At 30.8% G+C, this 12,501-nt stretch overlaps 2 protein-coding genes across 3 annotated transcripts; one reads left to right on the forward strand and one right to left on the reverse strand.

The window, feature by feature from the left end:
• Positions 1–528: 528 nt before the first annotated feature.
• On the reverse strand, positions 529–7,318 carry LOC123671558. 2 transcript variants are annotated; one of them, XM_045605469.1, is made up of 6 exons: positions 7,000–7,318; positions 6,701–6,802; positions 5,799–6,635; positions 4,791–5,693; positions 3,575–3,869; positions 529–1,426 (listed from the first exon to the last, which is right to left on the reverse strand). In XM_045605469.1, exons 1-6 carry the CDS (start codon positions 7,085–7,087, stop codon positions 664–666), a joined length of 2,988 nt encoding a protein of 995 aa, XP_045461425.1. In that variant the 5' UTR covers positions 7,088–7,318; the 3' UTR covers positions 529–663. The 2 variants fall into 2 exon arrangements, with proteins under 2 accessions (XP_045461425.1, XP_045461424.1); XM_045605468.1 differs by having other exon boundaries at positions 4,791–6,635.
• Positions 7,319–8,377: 1,059 nt separating this feature from the next.
• On the forward strand, positions 8,378–12,312 carry LOC123671560 (acidic leucine-rich nuclear phosphoprotein 32 family member A). The gene is made up of 5 exons (XM_045605470.1): positions 8,378–8,674; positions 8,990–9,153; positions 9,257–9,469; positions 9,541–9,821; positions 11,221–12,312. The coding sequence occupies exons 1-5, from the start codon at positions 8,627–8,629 to the stop codon at positions 11,262–11,264; spliced, it is 750 nt and encodes a 249-aa protein (XP_045461426.1). The 5' UTR covers positions 8,378–8,626; the 3' UTR covers positions 11,265–12,312.
• Positions 12,313–12,501: the final 189 nt, after the last annotated feature.

The raw sequence follows: 12,501 nt of genomic DNA on the forward strand, positions 1-12,501 counted from the left end.
CTATACTCAAATTTTGAAATAATTCCAATATCGGGAAGTCTATATTTTATAAGATCACTAATTAAATAATGAGAATTATCTTGGAATTGAATGATTTATCTACTTGTTGGGGACAGGATTTTGGCCCTCAATGCTTCGAAAATGGCATTAATGAGTATAAATTCAGATGAGGGAGTTTTGTTCAATAGGTTAGTGTAATAATTTTAGAAGTAACTAGTAACATGTATAATCAGTTATTCCTCAGAGATGTCAAAATCTCATTTAATAGAGCAAATAGCATCTTCCTAACAAATCTCATAATTAAATTTTCCAAACATTTCAATTCACAACTAATACTTATGCCAACTGAAGTGATCTCGATCAGTGGCTTAGCTATGAAACCATGGACCGATGGAAAAAGACAAAATCGTAATAGTTATACCTTCTAATAAATATCGTAATGGAATTTTCAAAGCAGTCAAAAGTGAAAAAAATGTAATGTAATAATTATATTGTAGATCAGTTCAATATGAGTAGAAAAAAAACAGATTATAAACAAAACAACACTTTATTATAAAAATATTTGTTTCTTCTAAATATATCACCTTGAACAATGGCAAACAAGTTAGCCTGACAAATAAATAAAAAAAAAAACAACATTTACATATATTCAGAAAATAAATTCTACTTCCGTCTCCTCTTAATACCTTGATGGATTCCTTTAACATGAGCGATCAGATTGGACTGTACATAAGAAAAATAATTGCACTCGTCACAAGAAAATTTCTTTGCCTTTAAATGCATACTGTTTATGTGAGTTTTAAGATTTTCCTTGCGATAAGTTTTAAAAACACAGAAATTACATTCGTACGAAATGGCCTTAAGGTGAACCTGATTCTCATGCTTTTTGATGTAACTTTTATTAATTGTTTCGTAAGGACAATGGGAACACCTGTAAACTTTTTCTCTCAAATGCCAATTCAAGTGCTGCTTCAAATTCGTCTTCAATTTAGTGGTGAAAGGACACATGCTGCACTTGAAGCTAACGATGTTCAAATGCATCGAGTTGAAGTGTTGTTCCATGCTAACTCGAACAGTCGTCGCATATTTACACTCTAAACACTGGTATTTCAGGATCGTAAAGGGCTTATTTCTTATTTTCACTTTGAGGGTAGTCCTCAACGCTCCCCCGTTACACACAAAATCCTTTTCTACCTCTTCCACGTCCTCCGCAAAATCCATGTGTTTGAACATGTGCCTTTGTAGCGCATCAAATCTACTGAACCCTTTCAGACAAATATCACAAACACACAGAGGCACATTATCATGTGTTCTTCGGTGGACTGTCATGTGACCGGCATTGGACGAGGTGTAGTCGCAAAGAGGACACTCTAAACTTGGTTTTTTCGGGCTGTGTTTCTTGGTGCTGTCTGTGGTAGATAAGGAGCTGAAATAAGAATAGGAGATGAAGAAAATTTAACACTGGATATTTTTTATATTTCGTTATACTCTAATCAAGTATTTTATTTCTCTAATTATGTAGCAAATACAGGGTGATTAACCGGGATGGCCTATTAGACGTTTATGGAAAACTATCCATAATTTTTAGCTGAAAATTTGCATATTGAGTTTTGAGACAATGATCTTTCGCCCTAAAATATTTTCAGATCTCTACAACTTCCTGTTATACCGGAAACAGGCTGCTACTTCCTTATTTGAAATGGCACACCCAGTATATTATTGCATCATTAGATAGCTTTTTTGATGCCAATTTCGGCAATATGCCATATCTTAGGTGAAAACTCAAAAGTTCATGAGTTATTGGGATTCTTATAGAAAAAATTGTGAAGATGAGGACTCACATTTTTTTGAATATTTCAGCAGAAAAAGCTTTTTTCGACAAAATATTTGTCTTTTTCGATTCTGCAAATACGTAGTATTATAAGACTGTTTGCGGTTTGAACCAAAAATGTACAGGGTGTTCATAAGAAGATCATTAACTTGGACAACACACAAATTCATCAAAACTCAAGATTTTCAAATTAGAACCCATATTTTTAATTTTTCAGTCGATTCTACGAACAAAAATAGTGGGGGTTACTCAATCAGACCCTTCACCTAAAATAAATACTTCAAGAGTTATCGAGGAAGAACTTTAAATGAGTAAAAACAGCTATTTATAACTGTGTGAATAACTGTCTGTGACTTCCGGAAAACACAAAAAGAAACTAAAATTCGATGTTCGGATAACTAAATTTTACGTTTCATAAATTTTAATTAATTTTTTGTTGGTATTGGGAAATCCATAAACCGGTACAATTTTCAATTACGAATACTTCATTACAATTCTTGGTATGAGAATTTAGTTTTTGAAACATCGAATTTTAGTTTCTTTCTGTGTTTTTCAGAAGTCACAAACCACTCAACACAGTTATAAATAGCGGTTTTTCCTCATTCAAAGTTCTTCCTAGATAACTCTCAAAGTATTCATTTTAGGTGAAGGGTTTGCTTAAGTAACCCCTACTATTTTTGTACGTAGAATCGACTGAAAAAATAAAAAATATAGGTTCTAATTTGAAAATCTTGAGTTTTGATGAATTTGTGTTGTCCAAGTTCATGATCTTCTTATGAATACCCTGCACATTTTTGGTTCGAACCGCAAACAGTCTTATAATACTACGTATTTGCAGAATCGAAAAAGAAAAATATTTTGTCGAAAAAAGCTTTTTCTGTTGAAATATTCAAAAAAAATGTGAGTCCTCATCTCCACCATTTTTTTTATAAGAATCTCAATAACTCATGAACCTTTGAGTTTTCACCCAAGATATGGCATATTGCCGAAATTGGCATCAAAAAAGCTATCTAATGATGCAATAATATACTGGGTGTGCCATTTGAAATAAGGAAGTAACAGCCTGTTTCCGGTATAACCGGAAGTTGTAGAGGTCTGAAAATATTTTAGGGTAAAAGATCATTGTCTCAAATCCCAATGTGCAAATTTTCAGCTCAAAATTATAATTGGTTTTCTATAAACATCTAATAGGCCATCCCGGTGAATCACCCTGTATGTTCATTCTGGTGTAACTTCAGGACAAAATCTTGCGGGAATATCTCAGTTTTGCACAGATTTTATGATCAAAATAGATTTTAATAAATAATATAAAATTGGCTAACACCTGCACTTAGTAATGAATGAAGAAAATACAAAAAGGGAAAGAAAAAGAATTACGATTTCCAAGTGTGTAATAAGGTGCCTGCTATTTCGTTTGTTTGTCATCTTAGGTTGAGTTATGCGTTACTGATGAAACCGGTGTATCGCTACTCTCCTTTGATGACATACATTCTCCTTGGTTTACTTTCGATTATGATTCCTATGAAATAGCGTGGAAATATTCTGTTTGACAATGGTTATGTTGATGGCATTTTTGTTGATACATTAACCAGATAGACAATTAATATCGCATGATATTACACACTTGGAAATAGATTTTAATATGGAATTTTTCATCAGTATCAAAATCAATTGTTTAATGCCAAATTTTGGCAAAATAATAACTGGCTGCTCCAATTAACGAAAATTCCAAAAATATCTCACCTTGTTCCACACACTAATTCCTTTCGGCATGTTTCTTCGTGTTTTTCGAAATTAACCTCACTGGCGATTCCAAAATTACAATATTTGCAGTAAAATAACCTCATTGAATCTTCCTTAGTGTTCTTGGGGTTTGACTTACAACGAAGCATATGCTTTTTGAGAGAATATTCATTGATGTATCCAACATTGCAGAAATTACAGTATTTCCTAATGTGGATGCCAAGGTACAGGTTTGGTGTTTTATCATAATGGATGGCCTCAAACTGGATTGGCTCTTTATCCGGTTCGAATTCATCTGAAATAGTTAAATGATACTATAAAATATGAAATCATATAAAAGTCAACTAAAGGAAAAGAACTGATCATCAATTATGTGTCATTTATCAAAATTTATTGCATCACCTTCAAAAAGTATCACAAGTGATACTTATGCCAATTTGAAGAAAAAATTGTAAAAGATTAAATTCAATTTATAAAAACATTTTAGCCATAAGTGATTCTTATGCAATTTCATTTCTGAAAATTTGAACTTATAAGTGATACTTATGCCAATGCGAAGTGAAATTTTTAAAAGTTTAAAGTCATATTTTCGAAACACTTCAAGTCATAAGTGATGCTTAGCCAATTTGCAATGGAATTTCAGAATATTTTACTCACAAGTTACACTCACCCCAATGTGAAATGAAATTTCGAGTCACAATTTCTAAACATTTCAAGTCACAAGTGATACTTGCACTGATTTGGATGAAATTACTAAGTGATTCAATTTCGAAACATTTCAATTGATAAGTGAATATTTCAAATAGCAAGTGCCAATGTGAAGAAAAATTTCTAAACGTGTCACGCCACAATTTCTAAACACTTCAAGTCACAAGTGATACTTAGCCAATTTGCAATAAAATTTCTAAATATTTTAACTCACAAGTGACACTTATGCCACTGTGAAGTGAAATTTCTAATCATTTCTATGTTTTGTTTTAAAATACAAAAAAATTGTAAATTTCAATTCTCAAGTGACTCTTATGCCAATATTCAAGTGATACTTTGGGCCCCTTCAACTTGGAATGACCCCATATTTATAATAATAATAATCTTCATTGTTGACCCTTAAACAGTAAAAACAGAGTTCTGAGATCAGAATTACGATAAATTTTGAAATCACAATTGTGAAATAATGTAACGACTAGCTCTACTATAAGATAATTGAACCTCTCACCTTTTACTTCCAAGATTTGGCAATCATTACATGATTCTACTTCTTTCTGTACAGACTCTGAAAGGTTTCTAATTGTGAAAAGGAGATCATTTATTTGTAATTCTTCAGTTTGTGATATCTGATTGTATGATGGTTTATCTATCCTTATTATCATTGGAGTGGGACAATCCCGGCATTCCATTTCAAAAGAATTATCTGTTACTGGTTGTTCTTGCTCTGAAAAATTTATTAATTCTTGTTTTATTTGCAAGTTATTGTTTGCTATCAACTCTGCATCAACAATTCTTAAAGGGTTAATTAAAGATCGATTTTCATAATTCGCTGGTTCTTCTGTTCTTATTTTCGTAGAACTTTTATTCTTCTTTGAAATTTTTAAATTTGAAAAAGACTTGATTTTCTTCAAAATATTTTCCTTCAGAATATTGTATCTTTTTCTAGTTGTAGAAAGCTTGCTCTTCATTTCATCTATATTTGGATGAGATTGTTCTTTATTTGTCAAAGTATGACTTACATGCTCTAAAGAACAACTTGTTTTTCTCGGGGAAACCTCACTTTTTTTTTCTTCTTCAGGTGACTTTTCAACTTCCTTCTGATAAACCTCTGCCTCTTGCTCATTTTTTGTCTCTTCTTCATTTTCCTTTGGTATCACATCTTCATTGTTTATAAGCTGTAAAGATTCAGTTTCTAATGATTTTTCTAATGCACAATCATTTTCTGGACATTTATCTTCAACTTTCACTTCTATAAATGGCTCTAAAATAGCTCCAATACACTCATTTTGTTTTGTCGCATGAACTTCATTCGATTCTATAATTATTCTAGTAGAATCTTCATCATCAACATTTGTTACAAGTTCAACTTTTGGTTCAATAACTGATGTAGCGTCACATTGCGTTGCTAAATCTGAAACAAATGGTTTACATATTTCTGCAGTAAGATCTTTTATATTTTTCTCATAGTGCATCAAATGTTTCCAGAAATTCGTTATTGTAGCAATTTTACCATTACATTTTTCGACTGCTTTTGACAATTCCTCATTTTTGTTAGAATGTGAATCTTGGGTAGTAGAATTTGGTTCAATTGTTTTTTCATTTATTTTTTGTATGAAGATTGCATCTTCTAGTGAGTTATTAGATTTTGGGATATAGAGATGTAAATTTTCGCTTGCCTCTATTAATTCTGCCTCATCGTCAAGATCAGTCCTAAGTGGAGAAATATTAGAGAGTGTTATTTCAGGAGTATGCATTAAATTCATTGTGGCATAACTGTTCTCACTTATTCTTGGTATATAGTCATTTGAAACTTTTCCTATTTCAACTTTAAATTCTTCATTCAGGAATCCTTTTTCTTTCAGATTTTTACTGAATTCAGATGTTGTTTTGTCAACAGTTGGGCTTAAGAAACCTTGAACAATTTTTCTTTTCTTACATGGAATGTTCTTAAAATCAGTGTATTTATACACTTCGTCTAGAATATGTTGAACTGGTTCTCTCAAAGGTCTTTTGACTGCTTGCTTTTTATCAGGAGAAATATCAATTTTCTTCAATTTCAATGATTCTAGAAATACCTCTGTTTCAGATAACGGATTGCAATTTGAATTTTCTTGCCTCCTATCTGAATTTGAGAAACCATTGAAATATTCTTTTTCTGATGTTTCTGTAATATATTCACTTAATTCTTGCTCTTCAAGCTCCTCAAACTTTCCAGTATTTAAATTTGTCTTTTCGAAGTTATTTTGGTTCTTTTCCATCTCATTATTTGGCGGTATGGAAATATTAAGCAATTGCTTTTTCTTTCTGCATGATATTTTTTCTTCGACTTCAGATTTATTACCAACACTTCCACCTGGAATACATATACATTTTAGCATCTTAAAAACTACTCAAACAATATGAATATTCCAAAATTACCTTTTTGCTTATTGCCGTTGTTCTCGGTACACTTATAAAGAACTCTTCTAGTTCTTCTAACAGTAATCACTTCCTCTTGACATTTCTCATCCAAAGTAGAGCCTACAAAAAGATATAGTTAGTTAGTTTTAAGTTTCAGGGCTTTGACTAACAAGGCCATTAGCTGAAAAATAAATAATTTGGCATGCTATATAATCTCCAAATACTACAATTTACTACCTAACTAAATGAAACTCAATCTAATACCTAATACACACAGTTCAATTTTTATTTTCATATATGATTATTTTATTACATACCTGATTTCTTCAAATTGAGATAGGAAAAATAGTTATCTTGGTTCATATCCATGTCTTCACTTTTTGATTCACGACAGCAAAGTTCCATCAGGGAATTTTATATTCATTGAAATTCGTATAAATTCAATGCATATGTAATAGCAAATAATTAAATCAGCAAATAATTGTTTTCTAATATTCCATTCGAAACTTCACAAATGTACAACTCCATTGACCTACTAATAAGCTAATATTATATATCTATTTTGTATATTTAGGAATTCAATATTCATCCTTTAATCAGGAATTTAAAAAAAGTATTACATTGAGGTTAGGACCACAGATATATCTCTTAATGAATCTTCTTTTCTTTTCCAATGTGCCAGGCTACTTAAAATATATTCCGTGATTAAACCACAGAACCCTAATAAACCTTCTTTTTTTTCAAGGTGCAGCCGTCAGGCTATCCGCCATTTAGACATCTAACAAGTCCACCATCAACCTTCCCAAATCCGGTCTTGATTCCTATGTTATCTTTAAATTGAGGTTTTTTTTAAGGTTCCCAAACACAAGGATTCAAGGAGAAGGTATACTCAACACCATGAACACAAATCTCAGATTGTAAACAAAAGGTTAGCTAGGTCCTTTAGATTGATATTTGAGCTGATCAAGAAATAACATTTCAGCCAGTAATAATTTGAAAATATCAAGTCGTAGATATCAATATTAAGTGTTAATTATTGTTATTGTTAAGATTCAACACAATACACTCATTATATGCTTTAGGAGTAAATATTAAATTATATCTAAACTATTTTGCCATCCTTTGAAATAACTCAGGTGTTCTTTTAATACTAGCAGTGAATAAATTGAATCAACTAGAATAAGTTTTTATTACTACTAAGTTTCACTACCAATTAAATTGGAATCCAATTTATTTGATAGTAAAACTTAGTAGTGATAAAAACTTGTTCTAATTGATTCAATTTATTCACTGCTAGAGATAAAATCAAAATGAGTTTATAATGGTTCAATTCAAAAACTTGAGACATATTACAAGAGCGCACTAACCTAGAAATGTTATCAACAAATATAAATGTAGAGAGTTCATGAAGTTCGTGAACTTCGAATAACAATAATAATTGTTACATATTCATTAACTATATTTGATATTAAATATTTTAAATTAAACCAACACATCAGCAATACATTAATTTTCGAATATAATTATCATTAAGTCAAAAATGCTCATTGCTAAAAATGAAGAAAAATTGAGAAATATAAAATTTGAATTCAAATTTCGTAGTTTCAAATGTCAAATGCTAAAATATGATTGGTCAAGTTTCTCCCGCCACTACAAAATCTTTATTATTGTCGGTACCCCTCTAGACTTTATTGAACCAAGAACGCCGTTGTCTGACTAGCAAACCATCAAACTTGTCGTTCATCGAATCGCCGCGGTTTCCACTGTGCGTGGCTGTGCTAAGGCAGTGTTAATCGATGTGAGCTTCTATCTTGCTGTCTGGAGTAAACTTGAATCTTTATTTTCCAATTGTTTTATTCCGGGGACAGTTGAAAAGAGGCGGGTTAATTCAGTTGGCCTATAATTTCATTTGGTGTTTTATGAAAATAACTGAAAGATAATAAAATGGAAAAGCGTATAGAACTAGAGAAAAGGGGTAAAAATCCAGCAAATGTAAGTTTTCAAACTAAGTTATTCCATCAAAATAAGCCATCCGCATAGATTCAAATGTGATATTTTCTCTTCACTACAACTTCAGTTGAAGTTTATATTGTTTGATAGTAATACAGCAAAACGTTTGATCTCTTTCGAATCAAAGAAAATTACAACAACGCAATAGTGTACCGGTGTTACATCTTTTGTTTTTATCTATTATGAACAGGAAATGCTAAATATCAGTTGACCGCCAAACTTAAGGCATATTCCGTTATAATTCATGAGTAATGCAATATTGAAAATGTGGTGTATTTAACAAATGGTTGTTTCCAGATTAAAGAACTCAATTTGGACAACTGCAGAAGTACAAGTATTGTAGGATTAACAGATGAATTTTGTAATCTGGAAAGCTTATCTCTAATAAATGTAGGTCTCACATCACTTAAAGGATTTCCAAAGCTACCAAATCTCAAAAAATTGGAGTTGAGTGACAACAGGTAACTATGCTATCAAATAGCCATATTTAATTTTACTACCACATGTGTGATTATTGACTAAACATTTAGGTGAGTTGTTTTGATAGTTTTCTATATTTTTCAGGATTAATAATGGTCTAAATTTGTTAGAAACCAGCCCTAAGCTAACCCATCTTAATTTAAGTGGAAATAAAATCAAAGATTTGGAGACTTTAGAACCTCTTAAGAGTTTCAAAAATTTGAAAAGTTTGGACTTATTCAACAATGAGGTCACAACAGTTGAGTATTACAGAGATGCTGTTTTTAAAACCATCCCAAGCCTCAAATACTTAGATGGGTAAGTAACAAAATATTTTTACTAATCCTTGTAACAAAAGAATCCATAGTGATAATTGAAATATTTTATAGTTATGATGAAAAAGATCGAGAGGCAGAAGACAGTGATGAAGAAGTCAATGGAAATGAAGGATTTGAACAATCAGATGAAGAAGGTGGTTCATCAGATGATGAAGAAAATTTGAATGAAAGTGTTGGCTTGGGTGCAGTTTATTCAGCAAATATTGATGAATTGAGTGATGAAGAAGATTATGAGGCGTTGGAGGAAGAGGAAGATTCTGAGATAGCTGAAGATTCTGAGGCTGAGGAGGAGGAAGATGGTAATAGCAGCGACGAAGCGGAAACACCTGAAGGTAAGTCATCTTTATTTCATATTTCTTTTGATATCTTAAAACTTCTTATATATTTAAAGCTTCTGCCAATCACATGAGGAATGTATCAAATATCATTATCAGTGAATGAATATCGGATAACAAATGAGAATAACTGTCGACATATTTCATAACTCTTAAAGAAACAGAATAATTTATTGCGTTTGCCTGAAAAAATATCACTCATTTATTGCAAATTAGATCAACATTTCTTGATGTGTTTTATCTGAAATTAATCTTTGGTCATCTCACAATAGAATTTTTTTTAATGAACCACATTTAGGATATTTCGGAAACTTTCCTAAGACATTTATCAAAAGTATCTCTTGAATCGTTTGGCCAATTTTTGCAATTATTTTTTAAAATTGTTGCTGTTCCGATGCTCAGTTACTTGGTTTTTTGATACACAGGGATAAATAAAAATAATTAAAGCCAAACTTTTATTCAGAACACCCTGTGGAGTGAATTGTTGACAGACGAGAATGAATGTTTAGGAACACTCAGATATTGCTTTATCTTTTCTGAACATTTCTTCTTTTTACTAATTGAGATATCTTAATTTTGAGAGAAATTACGGCAGTTTGAATGGTTTCAGTTCATTGAAAAAAAATTGTTGTATCATAAAATGTGATCATTGACTTTATTTCATTGATACAATGTACTTTTACATCAATATAATGAAATTTCATTCTTTAAAGTTTACCCCATTTATTGATATGATTTCCTGTTCGTGAATATCAAGTTGTTGTTAAGTGTTCGTTGTTTTGAATAAATATTTATTGTATAGAAGAACTTTGTTCTTTAGATCTATAAAGTTTTACATTGATTGTTTCAGATAACCAATCAAAAAATGAACTCAACATTGTAATAATTAACATTTCATCAATACAATTAACTTTTTCTTGCAATTTATGTACACTTTTGGTTCAGTGTAACAATTGTCATTAGCTTTGCGATTCAAAACATAAATTTTTTGTTCAACTACGTTACCATATAAAGTGCTGTTATTTCACTCAAAATTGTGACACCCTTATGAATAAAGAGATGAGAAATTCTTAGAAAAGATGAGGCAACATGTGAGTGTTCTTAAACATTCTGATCTGTCGATGAATCGCCCTAATTGTTTATACTTCAAAATAACGTCACTGACTCCACTTAGTGTGAAATTACTATTTCTTTGAAAAATATTAAGGCAAATTGAAAATAACCACTTCTCATGTTCTCGATAAACATCATTGTATAATTTGAGAGTAAATTTGGTCGAAACTGTGGTTGTATTTGAGAGTCGCTGTACAGTGTGTCCCAAATTCGATGCTCATCGTAGTTAAGATTTTTTTTTTTTTCAATTCGACGTCAATTTAATGATGTCCATTATTTCTAGTGTCAAGGGGAAAAAAGAGAAAGCTTGAAGAGAATCAGGAATAAGTGCTATGTTAGTGATATGGAAGGACTATACTATTGACCAAATAATGATTTGTGTCTCGATTTTTGGAGAGAAGAGACGACATCAGACTGGCTGTGGTATCTGAGCTACACTATCGGTTTTTGGAAAAAAAAAAACAAAGTCCATAATCAATATTGAGTTTTCACAATAATTTTAGATTCGAAAAAATAATAGCAGAACAGATTCAAATATAATCGATTTATAATTATAAAAGGTTGTCAATAAAATTTTAATATTGTTATTCTAGCTCAAGGCTAAAATGTATATTCCGAACGTACACTTATTTCCAATTGAACATTGAGTTTTTATGGGTTGATGTATTTTGTTTGATCAAAATGGAGTTGCTCTAAAATATTTCTGTTTGTTGATTCTGTATTCAGTGTTCCCGAATTATCCCTTTGATATTTAATCCATGTTGAAAAAACTTAATTTTTATTAAAAATCTTTTTTAAGTCGTTTATTATATGATCTCTGGGACAAATCATTTTTTTCCTCTTTATTATGTCCTTTGTGTTGAATTTTCGAGTTTTTTCAACGTGGTTCGGTTCACTTCCATTGGGTATTACAGCTGGGTCTGGTGAACAAACCGCAAAAAAGCATTTTATGCAGTACAAAATTTTTATCGGATTTTACAAAACCCATATTGTTTTGCCATCAAACGTTTTATATAAATATTAACTTATTAATATATATATTCAAATTTTAATTAGGGAATTACTGTAAAGTTACGTTGATGTTTAATGATATGTAGTTGTTAAAACTGAGAGAATCATACTAAGTTTACTAATGATCATTGTCCTTCAAGGAAATATCTTCTTTTAAAGATTACTTTTTATTTCAATTGGTAATTACAATTTTGTTTTTTGTTTTTTTTTTTTGGAATACAGTCTATCATCTGACCTCTTTTCTCCAGTAAAATCAACATTTAATTTGTTTTTTATGCACTTATAGGTTAATAGTTGATAAAATATTGAAATTTGAATTTGATGTATTTTTTATTTTCTATTTATATAAAAAATTTAAACTGAATTTTTCACAGTCCTTAATCTACCTTCAAACGATTGTTTTGAACACACTGTCCCAAAAATCCTTAATCCTTTATTCGACCACTAAAAATAAGTCATGAGTGACTAAAAACACTGTATAAAAGAATAAATAGCAGCTTTTTTAAGAATGAGGAAAAGTGACGAATTCTTTAATTTTTGCGTGCTTGTTCCA

This window comes from Harmonia axyridis, chromosome 1 (genome assembly GCF_914767665.1).
Source record: "Harmonia axyridis chromosome 1, icHarAxyr1.1, whole genome shotgun sequence".
Lineage (NCBI taxonomy): Eukaryota > Metazoa > Arthropoda > Insecta > Coleoptera > Coccinellidae > Harmonia > Harmonia axyridis.

Bases quoted from the DNA above. Each gene is read 5' to 3' on its own strand.
- LOC123671558 (XM_045605468.1), bottom strand. From the start codon at position 7,087: ATGGAACTTTGCTGTCGTGAATCAAAAAGTGAAGACATGGATATGAAC. The intron at 6,803-6,999 runs GTATGTAATAAA...ATCTTTTTGTAG, and splicing joins TCTCAATTTGAAGAAATCAG to GCTCTACTTTGGATGAGAAA. The intron at 1,427-3,574 runs GTGAGATATTTT...TTCTTATTTCAG, and splicing joins GAATTAGTGTGTGGAACAAG to CTCCTTATCTACCACAGACA.
- LOC123671560 (XM_045605470.1), top strand. From the start codon at position 8,627: ATGGAAAAGCGTATAGAACTAGAGAAAAGGGGTAAAAATCCAGCAAAT. The intron at 8,675-8,989 runs GTAAGTTTTCAA...GGTTGTTTCCAG, and splicing joins GGGGTAAAAATCCAGCAAAT to ATTAAAGAACTCAATTTGGA. The intron at 9,470-9,540 runs GTAAGTAACAAA...AATATTTTATAG, and splicing joins AGCCTCAAATACTTAGATGG to TTATGATGAAAAAGATCGAG.